This window comes from Jaculus jaculus, chromosome 2, assembly GCF_020740685.1.
Source record: "Jaculus jaculus isolate mJacJac1 chromosome 2, mJacJac1.mat.Y.cur, whole genome shotgun sequence".
Lineage (NCBI taxonomy): Eukaryota > Metazoa > Chordata > Mammalia > Rodentia > Dipodidae > Jaculus > Jaculus jaculus.
In genome coordinates this window covers 172471568-172489804 of record NC_059103.1, presented here as the reverse complement: position 1 = coordinate 172489804, position 18237 = coordinate 172471568, and the positions used below count along the sequence as shown (strand labels likewise).

General features: G+C 46.3%; 1 protein-coding gene across 1 annotated transcript in view; it reads right to left on the bottom strand.

Annotated features, from left to right (window-relative positions):
* Grhl2 (grainyhead like transcription factor 2) overlaps positions 1-18237 on the bottom strand; it is a 177976-nt gene that overhangs the window by 17607 nt on the left and 142132 nt on the right. Inside the window, exons 11-13 of the mRNA XM_045143555.1 lie at positions 15415-15446; positions 7447-7541; positions 2399-2484 (exon numbers count right to left, since the gene is read on the bottom strand). Coding sequence (XP_044999490.1) covers positions 2399-2484; positions 7447-7541; positions 15415-15446 — 213 coding nt within the window. The remainder of the gene's footprint in view (positions 1-2398; positions 2485-7446; positions 7542-15414; positions 15447-18237) is intronic.

The window sequence follows — 18237 nt, the reverse complement described above, 5'->3', positions numbered from 1 at the left end:
TTTGAAGCCGGGTGTCGTGGCACACACCTTTAATCCAGCACTTGGAAGGCAGAGGTAGGAGGATCGTTGTGAGCTCGAGGCCACCCTGAGACTCCATAGTGAATTCCAGGTCAGCCTGAGCTTGAGTGAGACCCAACCTCGTAAAACCAAAAAAAAAAAAAAAAAAAGAAATTTGAAAAAAATTTTAAAGAGATTTGTTATACTCTACTATGAATTTACTTCTTCCTCCAATAACTGGCTGAGGATAGGGAATTTGGAGGTCACAATTTCATATATATATACTTTATATATATATATGAAATATATTATATATATTCATATATATTTTTTCATATATATTTTATATATATGAAATACATTATATATTATTTCATCTGCATATTTTCATATATATATTTATATATATGAAATATATTGTATAATTTTTCATCTATATATTTTCATCTATATATATATATGAAATGGTGACTTCCTATATATATGATTTTTTTTGTTGCATTTATTTCTGGGCTTGTTTCTCTTTCATGTGGAACAACTATCCACCCACCACCAAATTCTGTTAAGCAGACAAAATGAGCAAGCCCTCCCTCAGTGTGGGTCTGGATGGTCCTCCCCGCTCTGCTCCCTTCCTAGGGACACAGCAGTATGAATGAATAACCTGTGCTGTATCACAGTGCATTCCTAACATTAAGCAACCACTAACTCTAACTCCAAAACATTTCCAGCCCTTCCAAAGGAAACCCACCAAGCAACTGAGCGATTGTCCTCCTTCCTTTCCCAACCACTGCCACCCATGATCCTGCTTTCCAGCTCTATGCATTCAGCTATTCCAAATACTACTGATAAAGTGAATCACAGGATAGTTGGCCTCTTATGTCTACCTAGCAATTCCACTCATTATGTACCCTCGAGAGAACTGGACACAGAAGTGACCATCGGTCCAACGAATGTACATGGCATCATCATTCATAACAATCCCCCAGAAGAAAAAAATCCAAGGCTAAAGGGATGGCTTAGGAGTTGAGGCATTTGCCTATGAGGCCAAAGGACCCAGGTTCGATTCTCCAGGACCCACGTTAGCCAGATGCACAAAGGGGCACATGCATCTGGAGTTCGTCTGCAGTGGCTGGAGGCCCTGGTGCACCCATTCTCTCTCTCCCTCTCTCTCCCTCTTTCTCTGTCAACTAAATAAATAAAAATAAATTATATTTTTTTAATCCAAAGTATGTCAGCTGAGCACCCAAAAAAGAAAATGTGGCATGCCTATACAACGGAGTATCATTCTGCCTTGAGAAAGAGTAAGTACTGGTCTGCATTCCAACAGAATGAGCATCACTGAGAAGGATGGTAAAGGAAAGAAACTAGCCACAAATGACCACACTGAATGAGTCCATGGGTTGGAACTTTCTTACACATCTTAATGTTCAGCCTCACAACCCAAGATGCTGTCCCAACAGAGCAGTTTTCCAGACCAGTGGTCCACCACCATGAGAGACAAGAGACATACCATCCTGAGGGGCACTGTAAACACACACACACACACACACACACACACACACACACAGAGGTATCTTCTATAATGTAGAGTAAGGAAACAGGAGAACAGAACTTATTTTCAAAGTAGAGCCACATGGGTGATTAATGTATGAGTAAAACTTAAAATAACTTCCTGCACCATGTTGAGTAATGCTGGACTCGGACAGGGGTGGGGGGAAGAACCATATTTCAAACCATTATAATTCCACAATATATGGTTTGTTTCTCTTAACCGTCCCCGTAGTATACGACCATAGCCAAAAAAGGTGCTAAATTTTTCTTGCTCTGTATGTGTGTTTGGAAGCTAAATGTTTCCAAGTTGGTTCGGTGCAAACAGATAAATGAAAACCCAGCTTGAGGGCTGGAGAGATGGCTTAGCGGTTAAGCGCTTGCCTGTGAAGCCTAAGGACCCCGGTTCGAGGCTCGGTTCCCCTGGACCCCCGTTAGCCAGATGCACAAGGGGGCGCACGCGTCTGGAGTTTGTTTGCAGTGGCTGGAGACCTTGGCGCGCCCATTCTCTCTCTCAGTCTCTCTCTCTGCCTTTTCCTCTCTCTGCTGCTCTTAAATAAATAAATAAAAATAAGCAAAAATATTAAAAAAAAAAAAGAAAGATTTGTGGAAAAACAAAACCCAGCTGAACCTTCCCCTATAGCATCGTGCTGTGCCTGGCACTGACGGGCAACTGGCGGTATTTCAGTTTTCTTCTTAGCATGCTGAGAAGCCGAGACACACAGAGGTGGAGGTTTCCCTGGCTCTCGGCTTTTCTTTTTTCTTTCAGAAGCTCCTCCTGGAGCACTTGGCTGTGCATCATAGCAAACAGGTTCTGCTGAGGCAGACACAGCTGAAAGGGCCCGTGGCTTACCGCTTCCATTAGGCCCTTCACCGTGGGCGACTTCAGCATCAGGGCATCAAACACGTCGTCACTCTCCTTCCGCACGTACAAAAGCACTGAAAGAGAAGGGGGGAAGGCTGTGTGACCAAAGACCTCCCCAGGGAATTGCTTCCTGTAACATACGTCCCATCATCTGCTGAACCAGATGATATTCTCTAGGGTGACCGAGACATCTATAGCGATGCCCCGTGGCTAGGGACTTGTGAGGAGTGACTGGATGAGATACAATGACAACTATGTAACATGTGTTTACATGTGAGTTTTTCAAGGTGGGGACATGGTCTGTCTATGATCGTTGCTTCTACTTATTTCGGTCATTGAATATTACTGAATACCCTCAGGAGCCCCTAGGCTAGGGGTTCCAGGAGCTGGAGTTGTAGCCCTGTTCTTACGGAGTGTGTGGCCCTCAGGGAGAGGTGGGAGGCCTTAAATAAGCTAGAACGAGTTATTAGAGTTAGGAAAGCAAGGACATGAGACATTATAGCCTGCTCTTGTCAGGGTAAGGGCGAGGGCCAGCTCTGGGAAGGTGATCTTGAGGGAAATCAAAATCATGAACATTAGCCGGGCGTGGTGGCGCACACCTTTAATCCTAGCACTTGGGAGGCAGAAGTAGGGGGATCTCCATGAGTTCGAGGCCACCCTGAGACTACGTAGTTAGTTCCAGATCAGCCTGGGCCACAGTGAGGCTCTACCTTGAAAAACAAAAACAAAAACAACAAAAAAAGAAGAAGATTGAGTGAAGTATCAATGCCAGCAAAAGATGGTATGGTGCCTCCATGTGGAGAAACTGCAGATTCACAGGCCTACCAGAAAGACGGGGCACCATCTAGAACCCTGGAGCAAGCTTAGGATGTGGAGAATCACAATCTGGGGTTCACTCCACCCCTCTCCCATCCTGGATTTTCTCCGACACTAGTATCTACCACGCAGGTCACCACGTGGGTTCAGTGAAATTGTCTATCGGTATAATTGGCATAGACGTGGCACCCACCAAGCACCCAGTCTTGTGGTTTTGGTGCCCTCGGCTAAGCAGAACACGGCTCTTCTATGCATTTCTCTGTAAAACATCCTGACTGGAAAGGGCACGGACTAAGAAGGAGCAAGAGCTCCTTTGGAGAGACTAAGAAGACCCCTGTGTCCCATAGGCATGCCACCTACTGACACCTATTGCCGCTCTCTTGTCCCCGTGTCCTCTCTGACTACGTCAGTCCTCTGGCAATAGTAGGCAACTTAACTCCCGGGGGGGGGGGGGGGTGGCGGGAGTGGCCACTGGTACTCAGGTGCAACCCCGAAGCCTCCATTGGCTGACATTTTCTTGTCCCCTCCTCCCAGTGACATGACTTGTGATGGTTCAGAGGGAACAGCGGGGCTCAAGGTAGACAGCTCGGGTTCCTGGCCAGTCTAGAGAAAACCGCACAGGTCAAATGAAACAAAAACCTCACCAAGGTTAGATCCTGACTGCATCAAATGTCCACTGAACTATAATCCCCATCAACCAGAATAAATGCAGGGCTGGAGCATAAAAGAAGCTAAAATCCAAACTCCTGCCCCACCCCCTTCCCCGTCCCTAAAAGCTTGTTAATGCTGCTCTGCCTTACACAGGCCATTATCAGTAGGGCGCAGAGAACCCTCTGCCCGAGATTTCCTTCCTGAAAGCTGTGACTGTTCGCTTAGTGTGTGAGGAGACAGGAAGGAAGTGGCAGGCAGGCTGGCTTACATATTGCAGCTTCTTCTCTTTATCAAATATGAAAATAAAGTACTTATTAAATAAACAGACTGACTATATCCCCAAAGATTTCTAAATTTAGTCCTCTGGAAGCAGTAGTGCATAGCCTTCATTCAGCTAAAACTATCTAATAGCCTAATGGTTATTGAAACAGAACTCAATATTAGCCATTTATGGAAAAATAATTAGGATACAAGACCCTAATTACAAGTGGAGAGAGAAAATTAAATTCGGGCTAGAAGAGATGGCTTAGCAGTTAAGGCGCCTGCTGCAAAGCCAAAGGACCCAGGTTTGAGTTCCCTGGAGCCAGATGCTCAAGGTAGCACAAGCATCTGGAGTTTGTTCACAGTGGCTGAAGGCCCTGGTGCACCCATTCTTTCTCTCTCTCTCTCCCCCTCTCTTTCTCTCCCTCTCTCTCTCAATCCCTCCCTCCCTCCCCCCTCCCTCTCTACATATATATATATATATATATATATATATATATATATATATATCTTTCTCTCAAATAAAGAAATAAAAACAAGATAAAGAAAGAAAATTAAATCCAAGTGGGAAAACTCAGCATTGATGGCCACTACAGGTGAAACTTCTATAACTTTTTCCTAAAGGTCTCAAGAAGGAGAGGAAGGAAGGAAGGAAGGGAAGGAAGGAAGGAAGGAAGGAAGGAAGGAAGGAAGGAAGGGAAAAGGAAGGAAGGATAAAAGGAAGGGGAGGGGAGGGAAGGGAAGGGAAGGAAAGGAAGAAGATTTCCAGCACGCCAACTCTAGGGAAACCCCTCAATGCCATTCTATTCAGGTGAGCGCTGTTCACACCATAGTTAGAAATCTCCTCTGCTCAAATCATTGGGACATGATGCTGCCGTGGTCGCGTGGGCGTTCTAGCGATGCTCTGGAGTGGGGTAGTTGGGAGCAGCAGAGGCCAGGCAGGGAGGCTGCAGCCCTCCCTTGCTGCTTGTTGACAGAGCGGGGCTCACGGTCCACCAGTCCACAGGGGGGCTTGCCCAGACAGTCTGCTTTCATGAGCTCTGCTCTGTGGCAGAGCAATCCTAACAATCATTCCAGGGGCTAGAGAGATTGCTCAGTGGTTACGGTGCTTGCTCGCAAAGCCTAAAGGCCAGGGTTCAATTCCCCTGTTCCCACATAAATCCAGATTCACATAGAGGCACGTGCATCTGGAGTTGGTCTGCAACAGCAAGAGGCCCTGGAGCACCCATTCTCTCTTTCTCTCTCTCTCTCCTTGCAAATAAAAAAATAAAATAAAATAAAATAACAATCATCCTGACAATAGCAGAAAGAACAACCATCACACGTCCCAGGCACTATACAGCCAAATGCAGACAGCGACATGAAGTAACCCCCAAGTGACTCCGACCCAGTCACCCTGACAAGTGGCTGTAAAGGCAGAACAACCCGTAATGACAGCTTTGGTGGTAATTGTGATCAGTCTTTTCTCTTGGGGAACCTCTGACAAATAAATGAGGGATCTGTCACTGACCCTAATTTCCTGAGCTTTCCAAGTGCCAGCTCAGAGAGCTCCAAGCTACAAGCCTGGAATGTCCCATCTTTTCCCAAAGAGAAGTCACTCTGGGGGACCGCTTGCTTACTGCTGGTAGGTTAGGGTGCCCTCATGTGTCTCTGTGATTTTGAATTTCAGAAGCCATGGCTGTGCTTTTAATTACAGCCCAAAACCATGTCTAGGGCAATTTTTGTACTACCTTCATGATGTCTGGAAAGCAGGTTTGGACTGGCCACCAGGCGTGAAGGGCCAAGGCAAGCTACAAGTATGCACACTTTTGTGATCCTTGATCTACCTATGACTCTGCTCTACTTCTACGGAAAGTACAGGGGAGAAGAGGCACCCACGAATTAAGTTGAAATATCTGTGGTGAGCTGTGAGCTCAGAATTTTGTCTTAAGGTTTATATGTTGGTAATGGAAACTCACGCATTTAGACACCTTCCATTCTGCAATACTAATTACTCATCCACAACCGTGATCATGTAGCTGACCCAGGCAACAGACAATGACAAAACTAACAGCAGAAACAATACTCGTCTGCTAGGCTTGAGCAAAGAGTCGCCGGCATGTGAACTCCTCGTTCCCTAAAGTAACTCTACAGATGAGGATTCTGAGGAGCAAAGCGGTCAGGACCGTGCGCAAGGCGACATAACACCAGGGTTCAAAGGCAGCCCACAGAGGGGATGCTCTTGACTTTGATACAGATCTCACCGTAGTAAAAAGGAAGAAGTCTCTATTAGGGAAAGCTCATGTTAAGGTGGTGAGCTGGGTCATTACTCGTCCAGTATAGTGAAGGTCTCCGGGTCTCTGGCAGACCTGGGATTCGGCCAGGGCATGGCAGAGGGGACCACCCACTCCCCCCCCCCACTCTGTGAAAGGTCAGGTGTGCATAGCACTGAGTGTGCAACACTGACACTTCCATGCTTCCTTCTTTAGAAAAAAAAAAAAAAAAAGAGGGCTGGAGAGATGGCTTAGCGGTTAAGCGCTTGCCTGTGAAGCCTAAGGACCCCGGTTCGAGGCTCAGTTCCCAGGTCCCACGTTAGCCAGATGCACAAGGGGGCACACGCGTCTGGAGTTCGTTTGCAGAGGCTGGAAGCCCTGGCGCGCCCATTCTCTCTCTCTCCCTCTATCTGTCTTTCTCCCTGTGTCTGCCGCTCTCAAATAAATAAATAAATAAATAAATAATTTTTTTAAAAAAGGCATTTTATTTATTTATTTGCAAGCAGAGAGAGAAGAATGGGTGTGCCAGGCCTCTAGCCACTGCAAATGAACTCCATATACACCACTATGTGCATATGGGTAGTGAGGAAATGGAACCTGGGTGGTTTAGGCATAGCAGGCAGCGTGTGACCAGCTGAGCCATCTCTCCAGGCCCTCTCATGCTTCCTTTCTGACCCTCTCGAAGTAAAACATGACCCTTGACTGAGGTTGGGACGTCACAAGAACCAGATCTTCCAATGTGGGTTTCGTCAGGAATGATTCTGGATCACTGGCTCTTAGGCGATGCTATTGATGCACACAGCAAGATTCTTTCTAATCTTGCATCTTGCTATTGGAAGAGTCAGGAGATCCATTACCATGCTCCCGAGGAACCACGACGGGCAACCATTGTGCATGGTGTTTAAACTGACAGAGCTCGAGTGATGAAGAAGCCTGTGAACTTCCGGCGGGAGGGAAAACCCAGTAGGGTTGACCAGAGCCACGGGGCCGGCCGAGCTGCAAGCCCCCACCCTCTGCATCAGGGCAGCCAGCAAGATGCCCAGACTGGAGAGATACCTCGCTTTATGCTTTCTTCTTTAATCTGCTTGGAAGGTGCTGGACCGAACTCCTCTTCCATAGGCCTGAACATCCGTTTAACAAGAACACTGCTGCTGGAAAAGATGAGCAGAAATCGTTTAGTTCAGCAGAAAGGTGCCACCACACAGGGTTATATACATACATACATACATACACACACACATAAACCAGTCCCTGTCTTTTTCCATGGTTTAAACCTCCCCTGGCACACACTAACCTTCTCCATCAGGGCGGTGTCAGGCCATCCCTGCTTAAAGGGGAAAATACACACCACCATCTCTGGGGCGGGACCTAAGACTTGTTCTGTGTTGCTGAATATGGATCCACAAAGGTGAGATTCAGGAGATCCAGGCTAGCAGGAAGGCAAGAGTGAACACTAATGTGTGTGTGTTTGGGGGGAGTTACCCCCATATAAAGCAGGCACTCACATCCAGTGCCTTCCTGCCAGCCCACTGAGGCACAGCCACGACCACTGTAGATGGCACAAGCCCAGTGCAGTGGGAGTCCCTTTTGGGGCTGTCCCGATTTCCTGCCCTTCTCCCTGGTGGAGGCAGAATGGGACAGCCATAGTGGCATGACCCCCAGCCCAGCTGCCTGGTCCTTTCCTCCTCCACCAGGGAGGTCTCAACCCCACTATGACCCTGTCCAGACTGGGTACCCTAAGGAATGGAAGGACTGTTTGAGAGGATCAAGAATTGAAAGAACAGGAATCAGAAGGGAATATGCTCTGATAATGGAATTTGATCATTCCTTAGTCTTCGGAAGGTGCATAAAGATCTGTAGAAAACTGTACTCTCTCCGGGCACTGAAGTGCCATCAGGCAGGCAGGTTAGCAGTAAATGTTAACATAGGAACCTCAGCAATGAGGTGAGCTGAGGCCGTGAGCAGCAGACAGAGGGCGGAGGAACAGGCACGTTTGGGGGTTCACGGGCTGGGAAGGGCAGCCACGTGGTTGAGGTGACCGGGAAGTGAGCAATTCAGATCTGTTTGGTAAACCTGGGGCATCACCACGCTGGCTTGCGTGTCTCTGGACACTATGTCCCAAGGCTTTCCACCTGTCAACCATGGCCTCCCTCAGGCGGAGAATTCCATCACAAAGCAACCATGCCAGCTACTGGAAGCAATGGAAAGCACAGCTTGTAGACAGCTGTCTTCTTGCCGTTGAGTAAAGGCAGATGGTCAATACACTGTGTAGGCAACTTCCACTGAGGTTTAGAGGAGGACCTGCCACCTTGTTTAAAAGGGTCAAGTAATGGGGATCCTTCTCCCCTCCTCCTCGCTTCCTTTTCTTCTAGGCAATAAATGCAGTAGTTCTCTTCCAAGTAAGAAAATTTATAACTAAAGTAAATTTATAACTGCTGTGTTTGAGTTAAAATGCTTTAATGGGGGGGGGGGATAGGAACCTTTGGGTCAGACTACCTTGAATTAAAATCCCTGTTTTATCATTTATTGGCTATGCAAATTTGGACACACTTCTTCACTTAGCGAGGCCTCAGTCTCTTTACAGAGAAATGACAATACTTGAGGAGCTGGAAATGCTAATTACACCAAGTTATGTGCTGCCTGTATTATCAATTTATCATACTATGCCCTATCAATACAAATATTATGTCAACTAAAAATAAAAAAATTAATAACTGGGTGAAGCTTAAAGGGGGCTGTCAGGAGAATTGAGGGAGTGGAAAGCACTCTCAGGACTCCCGATTTGATGTAGGCACCACCAATGCGCCACGTAAGGATGATGGTGAGGATGCTGGTGACTGTCAAATTGCAGACAAATATAGAGAAAATCAAATAGACCAACTTGGAAGGGGCTGGAATTTCCGTTCAGAGCAAACAGCTGGAACGACCACTTTGGATCTACATGTGAGATTGACACTGTATGTATCTCAAGCTTCCAGATATTCCAACACCCTGCAATTCCCGGAACGCTTTCTTGCCATCAAAGTAACTCATCACTTCCCAAGTCAATAGAAGTCCAGAGGTACACTAGAAGCACATGGCAGACTAGTTGTGGACAATCAAAGAAAAGGCGGGGGGAGGGGGCTGGGGAGATGGCTTAGTGGTTAAGTGCTTGCCTGCGAAGCCTAAGGACCCAGGTTCGAGGCTTGACTCCCCAGGACCCATGTTAGCCAGATGCACAAGGGGGCACACGCATCTGGAATTCATTTGCAGTGGCTGGAGGCCCTGGTGCGCCCATTCTCTCTCTCTCCCTCTATCTGTCTTTCTCTCTGTGTCTGTCGCTCTCAAATAAATAAAAATAACAAAAAAAATCTAAAAAATATCCTGGGGAGGGGATATGATGGAGAATGGAATTTCAAAGGAGAAAGTGGGGGGGAGGAAGGGTATTACCATGGGATATTTTTTATAATCATGGAAAATATTAATAAAAATTGACAAAAATAATCCTTTTATGCATTCTGGCAGCTTAAAGTACTGAACCAATGGTGCTTAATTTACCTTCTCATACTCCTAAAAAGTAAGACCTCAAGTTTTCCAAAGCCTCCCGCACCCCCCTGCTCACTCCAGTCTCATGAGCATGCTGGAACCCAGCCAGAACAAAGACCGATTTTTAACCCCAAAGTCTGTGTCATGACTGCAGGCTCAATGGGTCATTGGCCTTGTGCTGGGTGATACAACTAGTATGTGAAAAGGCCATTCAGAGACCTCACCTTTGGTGGAATAGTTACGCAAGAAATCTCAGACGATGGGGAGAATGGGTGTAAAGAATATTAAGGGCTGGAGAGATGGCTTAGCGGTTAAGCACTTGCCTGTGAAGCCTAAGGACCCCAGTTCGAGGCTCAATCCTCCAGGACCCATGTTAGCCAAATGCACAAGGGGGCGCCAGCATCTGGAGTTCATTTACAGTGGCTAGAGGCCCTGGCGTGCCCATTCTCTCTTTCTCTCTCTATCTGCCTCTTTCTCTCTGTCTGTCACTCTCAAATAAATAAAAAGCAAACAAAAATAATTTTAAAAAAGAACACTATTCAGATTCACCATTCAAGCTGGAGAGATGGCTCAGTGATTAAGGTGCATGTCTACAAAGCCTGATGACCTGGATTCCATTCCCCAGGACCCATGTAAGCCAGATGCACAAAGTGAAGCATGCATCTGGGGTTTGTTTGCAATAGCTAGAGGCCTGTGTTTGTATCTGTGTGTCTGTGTATCTTTCTCTCTCTACTAGGAAATAAATAAAATAAATAAAAGTTTAAAAAAAAAAAGAGTCAACATGCTCTTATTTTATTCCTTAGAATGTATGAAAACAGCAAGGAAAACTCAAAAATCCAAAGCCCATCTAAAGGTGGTAATCATGTTGCAGAACACAACTCCTTCTGCTTTCTCCTTGCTGTTTCCTCATGAAAGCAGGTCATGTGACTCTGTCACAACTTGGAACTAGAGTGACCATGGACTCAGGACTAGAAGATTAAAAAATCCATTCACACATAGCCAGGGGCCATTAGGTTAACAGTTGGTAAAGGGTCTGATATATCACCAGATACTGTTATGTGAGTGACTTTTTTTTTCACTAAGCTAGATTTATTTCTATTTTTCTAATTCTGTGGACTTTTTTTTTTTTTGTTTTTTTGAAGTAGAGTCTCACTCTAGGTCAGGCTGACCTGGAATTAATATGTAGTCTCAGGGTGGCCTCGAACTCACGGTGATCCTTCCTACCTCTGCCTCCCGAGTGCTGGGATTAAAGGCATGCGCCACCACACCCGGACTGTGGACTTTTGATAGCTTCCCATTCTGAGCCCCAATATTAAAAACAATATCATGGGGCTGGAGAGATGGCTTAGTGGTTAAGCGCTTGCCTGTGAAGCCTAAGGACCCCGGTTTGAGGCTCGCTTCCCCAGGTCCCACGTTAGCCAGATGCACAAGGGGGCGCATGCGTCTGGAGTTCGTTTGCAGAGGCTGGAAGCCCTGGCACGCCCATTCTCTCTCTCTCCCTCTACCTGTCTTTCTCTCTGTGTCTGTAGCTCTCAAATAAATAAATTAATTAATTAATTAAAAAAAATAATATCATGGATAAACTCCATTTCTCCTGAAGGTTCAAATATGCCTTTTCTATGCTTTCCAATGTATAAACCAGGCTGGTTTACATGTTTTATATGTTCTAAACGCTATTGCTTTATTTACTTGGAAAGTAAGGCCAGAAAGGAAAAACAGGTATGACATGCCCATTTGCCAGATAAAAAGAGCACAGGCCATAGGCCTCCTGGTGCCCACATCAAAGGCACTGTAATCTAGCCCTGAAGGATTAGAGAACAAGGGAAAGGTGCTTTCTCTGACACCCATCTCCATCCCAGAAACCAGTGTGTAGAGAAGCCCACGGTCGGCGGTACTACCAACCTAAGGGAAACAAGCCCCTGAAGCAGACCCCAAGGAGCATCACGTTTCATCACAAAAGCACTGGGAAGGATGAGGTCTGAGGCAAGGTGGCTTTCAGGACTTCAAGGGTGCCCAGGGTTTCCAGTCAGTTGCCAGAGGTTAATTCTCACAGACAAGCTGAGCCGTGGGGCTGCAGGTAGGTGAAGACCGTTTGAACAGAGCGAGTTTGCAAAGAACAGATGAGACGGAGGGGTGGGTCTGAACCTCAAGGAGCACCCAGGAACACACTGGTGAAGTCACCGGTGAGTCTACGATTTCCCACGGACCTTATCTCACGCATAATGCTAAATGAAATGTTAACGCTGGCTGCAATGTAAGAGATGGTCTCATACCAAGTCCCCGATGCCCAGCTGCAGAAACGAGCTCCGAGATCCAGGAGCTGGCTCAAGACTTCATGCTGATAAATGGCACTCCTCAAGCAGGACTAGGGCTTCCTGAGCTCAAAGCCAACATTCTTTCCATGACGCCATGCTGTCTCTTATAAAGGAGGTGAGTTACAGATCAGAACTGATAGCGCTAATCATTTCTGTTTGTTCCAACCACTGGAAATAGGTTATCTTTGTGTCAAGATAAAAGAGAACAGGCTGGGCTGGGAAGAGATGGCTCAGCAGATAAATCTCTTGTGGAACAAGTATGAGTACCTGAGCTTGGATCCCCAGACCACCCTCCCTCCCATTAAAGCTAGACACTGGCCGGAATCTGGGATCCCAACCAGGCAAGAAGGGAAGCAGAGACTGGAGAGTCCATCAGAAGCTTGCAGGCCAGCTAGCCTGATGAACGGAGCAGTGAATGTCACGAGATGTCACCTCCCACACAGTGGAAGGTGAGGGACCAGCACCTGACAATTATCCTCTGACCGCCACACATATCCCATGGCACATGGTTGCCTGCACAAGCACATAGAAACATATAGGAAAGAAGGAAGAGAAAGAAATAAGAAAGGAAGGAAGCTAGAAGGGAGGGAGGGAGAAGCTAATGGGTTTTGTTTGGGCCCTTTTTTTTGTTTTGTTTTTGAGAAATAATCATAACCATGTAGTCCAGGCTGGCCTCAAACTTGTGAAGCTCCTACCTCAACTTTCTGGTTGCTGGGATTACTGGCATGAGCCACCACTGGTAAGCATTTAGAATGCTTGGAGCTCATGATTTAAAGTTTAAGTCCTGGACAAGGCTCTGACCCTGACCACCGGTGCATTACGTGGCACCTTTGAGAGTCTCTTCCTTTGGGACAGAAGGTGATGAGCTTTTGTCCTGAAAAGGGCCAACAGCAAGTGCTGAGCTTTGCAGGTCATATGTCCCTTGTAACTACTCCATCCTGGCTGCTATAGCCCCAAGGCAGTCACACACATATGAAGGAATGAACAGGGTTGAGGTCCAGGAACACTTCATTTATAGATGTTCAGATTTCAGATCATTTTCACATGTTATACACTAGTCTTATGAGTGTTTTCAACTACTGACAATACATGGAATCTAATTTAATAGTCTGGACACTATTCAAAAAAATAGATAGTGGATCTAACATGGTTCTGGAATTGTCATTTGCCAGCTTCTGTTCTAGGGATGAGCTCAGAAACATCTGCTATACTTATTACACCACTGTCAATTATTTTCCAAGTAAATATATAATTACATACAAACAGGGAAGCGCAGGTTTGACTGTAGTTTGAGGAGAAAATGATATTGAGAGTTTTTTAAATTTTCAAAGAGAATCTCACGTAGCTCAGGCTAGCTTCTAACTTACTACATAGCTGAAGATGACTTTAAACTTCAGAGATCCTTCTGCCTCCACTTCCCCAGTGCTAGGATTACAGAGGCATGCACCACCACACTTGGTTTATGAAGTGCTAGGGAGTGAGCCCAGAGCCTCCTACATGCTAAGCAGGCACTCTGTGCACTGAGTCACATCTCCAGTCCTATCTTGGGATTTTAGTTACAGACAGCTAATGAGAACCCAGGACATCAAGATATTGAGTATTAAATTTTGAGCCGGGGCATGGTGGCACATGCCTTTAATCCCAGCACTTGGGAGGCAGAGGTAGGAGGATCACCATGAGTTCAAGGCCACCCTGAGACTACTTAGTGAACTTAGTGAATTCCAGGTCAGCCTGGACTAAAGTGAGACCCCACCTCGAAAAATTTTAAAAAAAAAGAAAAAAAAGAATCTAGCTTGCTTCTTGAGGGGAAAAAAAAATAGCATCCAGGTCCTAAGAAGACATTATCCCAATATAATCTGCAATTCATGTGGTTCAGAACACATGTTTATTCTGAAACCCAGTTTTCAGACTATTAATAAAGTTAGAAGTTTCCCAGGAGGGAAACGAAGATGCTGAGATGTAAACTATATTTTAAGCAAGAACAATTGCAGGGAGGAATGTTTGGTGAGAGAGGGGACATTTATCTAGAGAACAGAACAAGAGTCAGTATACAGCAACAAAGGGAGCTCAGCAGATACAGAGCTAGGGATAGTGGTTAAGCCTGAGAGTCCTCCTGGGTGTGGCTGGGAGGGTGTTTCTAGGGAGGATGAACTATTTGGGGGAACCTGGCCCTGAATGTAATCTGTACCATCCAATAGGCTGAAGGCCTAGATGAGACAAAGAGGAAACAGGACACGGCCTGTTAGCACAGGTGTCTGTTTGGCCTCACCACAGGCCCACTGCAATGGAGCAAGTGAACGTGGACTGAACCCTTCAAAACTGAGCCCAAATAAATCCCTCCTTTAGATTTAGGTATTTGACTAATATGATGTGCTACCTCACATACATACATGCAGCTATCGCTGCCAGACTCAGGTAGAAGCTGGACGATCTCTACCTCAAGGATGAGGTGCAGAGGTTGCCACTGTCTAGGAAAAGAGCTTGATGACCTCGACAGTTCCCCTCTGTCTATACGCTCCTAAGTCTAAGATGAGACAAGGACAAAAAAGCACCTTGGCTGTCCCTAAGACCGTACAGGCGCAGGCAGGTGAGCGTGTGTTCTATGCACGGACGGAGAACATCTGTCAGTGTTACAGACAGACACGCGTGGAAGGCATTGGGAAGCTCTTGCCTAAAACCCTAGAGAATGGAAACAGGTTCTCGGCCCTGCCAGTTCCCATTCAAAGTCACGAAGCAAGGGCTTCAGCAGGGGCGTGTGTGTGTGTGCGCGTGTGTGTGCATGTGTGTGTGTGTGTCTCGCACAGTCTGGAAAGTAGGAAACGCTCGCACATTAGCTTCTTGCTGTAGCTCACCTTGATCTTGTGTTGGCATTTAACTGCAAGGACTATCAATCAGATTTTGGTAAGTGGATGATTGACCAAAAGATGGAATAGAAAATGATGGGTCGCTTAGAAAAATAGCCAGCTACTCAAAGGCAGATCATAGGAAAGAAAAGCGGCAGAAAGGCTTGTGGGAAGAAAGGAAGGTATTCTAGCAACTTCCTTCCCGACAGTCCCTTCTCGGTTCTGAGTGGGCTCCAATAGCAGGGTCGTGCCCCTTGCTGCGGTTACTAAGTGCTGGGAGATCCACATCCATTCACACAAATAACCTTCGAGTGTTCAGATGAAATGACTGCGTGTCTTACCCTTCTCGTTCATCATCAGCGTTGTAATAAACCTGTAGGGGGAAAACAATTGGCTTACTATAGGTCAGACACAAGAAGAGGAAATCTACTCCAGGATACATTCGTTATCCTAAGGCATAAGCTGTCTCTTTAAAATGACAAAAGATGTTTAATGATGTGTGTGTGTGTTTCTGTAGAAATACAAACTTTGGAGACACCTGCCTTGGGTCATTTGACAGCCAAAAAAAGTGGGGGGGGACTGGAGGGATGGCTTAGTGGCTAAGGCATTTTCCTGAAAACCCAGGCTCAATTCCCCAAGACCCACGTAAGCCCGACGCACAAGGGGGCGCACGCATCTGGAGTTCGTCTGCAGTGGCTGGAGGCCCTGGTGCACCCATTCTCTCCCTCTCTCTCTCTCTCTCTCTCTCTCTCTCTCTCTCTCTCTCTCTGTGCCTCTTTCCCTGTCGCTCTCTCAAATAAATAAATAAATAAATAAATAAATAAATAAACTTGTAAAAAATTAAAGAAAGATATACAAACTTAAACCTCCTTACATTCTTCCAGGGGATAATTCTCAGATTTGAATGAAATAAAACTAGAAATCTTATTATTTCTAATATGCTGGCAGGATCGAAATCTATTGTTCAGAAACTCCCATTTTCTCCAGAAGTGTGCTGGCTCTGGACACTGCTATGGGAAGGGGACAGCCATGAGTGCCCACAGCAGGAGGGTAGTAACCGGGCCTCTTTGGTTTACTTTCCAAAGGGGTCTGGGTTACCCTGGCGCTCCACAGCCACAGAAACCTAGGGGTCAGCTATCTTTGGGCTGTAAAGGTCATGTGGCTCTGAAACATTTCTAGTCAAGAGGAAGATCTGAGGACAAATGTCTTTGGATGGTCAGTACAGTGGCAATCAGAATCACAACTAAAGAAATTTAGACCTCGCATGATTTGATGGAAGTATGGGAGAAATCCAAGGGGGTCTGCTATGTGTATATATGGATTTGTGTAGATAGCTTCTTGACCCAATTATTCATTAAACCTGTGGCGGGGGGTCCTTTGGTGAATTTTTGTGTGCTTCAGGGATATTTGTGTTTGGGTAGAAACGAATACCTGAATTAGAATTGTGGTGGTTTGATTCAGGTGTCCCCCATAAACTTAGGTGTTCTGAATGCTAGGTTCCCAGCTGATGGAGATTTGGGAATTAATGCCTCCTGGAGGGAGTGTATTTTGGGGGGCCGTCTTATGGGTATTAAAGCCAGTTTCCCCTTGCCAGTGTTTGGCACACCCTCCTGTTGCTGTGGTCCACCTTATGTTGGCCAGGGGGTGATGTCCACCCTCTGCTCATGCCATCGTTTTCCCCTGCCATCGTGGAGCTTCCCCTTGAGCCTGTAAGCCAAAAAAAATCTCTTTTTCCCAGAAGCTGCTCTTGGTTGGGTGATTTATACCAGCAATGCAAACCGGACTGCAACAAACATTCACATATTCTCTCCAAAAGCAGGCTTTGATTCTAGTGCCTTTAGTCAGTGGCCCTGCCTCGCCTGGACCTGGGAGACACCCTCCTGACAGATGTTCTCAGAGGCTCCTGGTCCTTCCAGGGAATGCTGCCAAGCTTAGACTGAGTTGTGTAACAACTGGTTACCTGGAATGCTCTAGAATGATTCATTCTAGCTATTAGCTTGGATGTGTATAGGAACTTTTCCCACTGTGACTTGTTTATGGCCACCATAGTATTATATACCTGATTTCTTTTTATTTTTAAGTATTTTTTAAATTTTTTTATTTATTTATTTGAGAGCGACAGACACAGAGAGAAAGACAGGTAGAGGGAGAGAGAGAGAATGGGCGCGCCAGGGCTTCCAGCCTCTGCAAACGAACTCCAGACGCGTGCGCCCCCTTGTGCATCTGGCTAACGTGGGACCTGGGGAACCGAGCCTCGAACTGGGGTCCTTAGGCTTCACAGGCAAGCGCTTAACCGCTAAGCCATCTCTCCAGCCCTCTTTTTTTTTTTTAATATTTTTTTGTTCATTTTTTATTTATTTGAGAGTGACAGACATAGAAAGACAGATAGAGGGAGAGAGAGAGAATGGGCATGCCAGGGCTTCCAGCCACTGCAAACGAACTCGAGACGCGTGCGCCCCCTTGTGCATCTGGCTAACGTGGGACCTGGGGAACCGAGCCTCAAACCGGGGTCCTTAGGCTTCACAGGCAAGCGCTTAACTGCTAAGCCATCTCTCCAGCCCCTGATTTCTTTTTAAGCAGAAAGCCATGAATGTATGTGGTGCTTTCATCATGCCAAGGTTCAGTTTGGCATCCACAGTGTCTGTCACGTGGATGGACTCCAAACAGGACTGTCCAGTTGGCTGTGAATGGCCTGAGCCATGGGAGCAAGAGGGCCATGTGACAGGATTGTTATGACAAGTTCCCGACGGTGGCTGCTGCTTGGCTGGTCCCCTTATTACATGTGATGTCACACATCCACCTGCCTGACTCCCCAGCAAGAAAAGGAGCAGCTCTCTGCCAAGTTGGTTGGTGACACAAACACGCAAAACACCATTTGCACAAGTGCTCTCCTGCCCTCGTGAAAGGCTGCTACTCCGTTGTTCTTGTCACTGGCATTTCACTGTCCTGCTCCTCCCCGCCCACAGTGGCTCAGTCTTTCATCCCTGTCAGCTGCTGCTCATCTCACTAATTTAATTTTTTTGGAGTATGTTTTGCCAACCTGGAAGTGACTAAGAAAAACTGAAGGCCTCACTGTAAAAGGAAACTCCTAGAATCCGCTGCAGAGACTGTAATTCAAACCACCTGGGAGGGAACTTGGGAATCTGACTTCTTATAAAGAACTT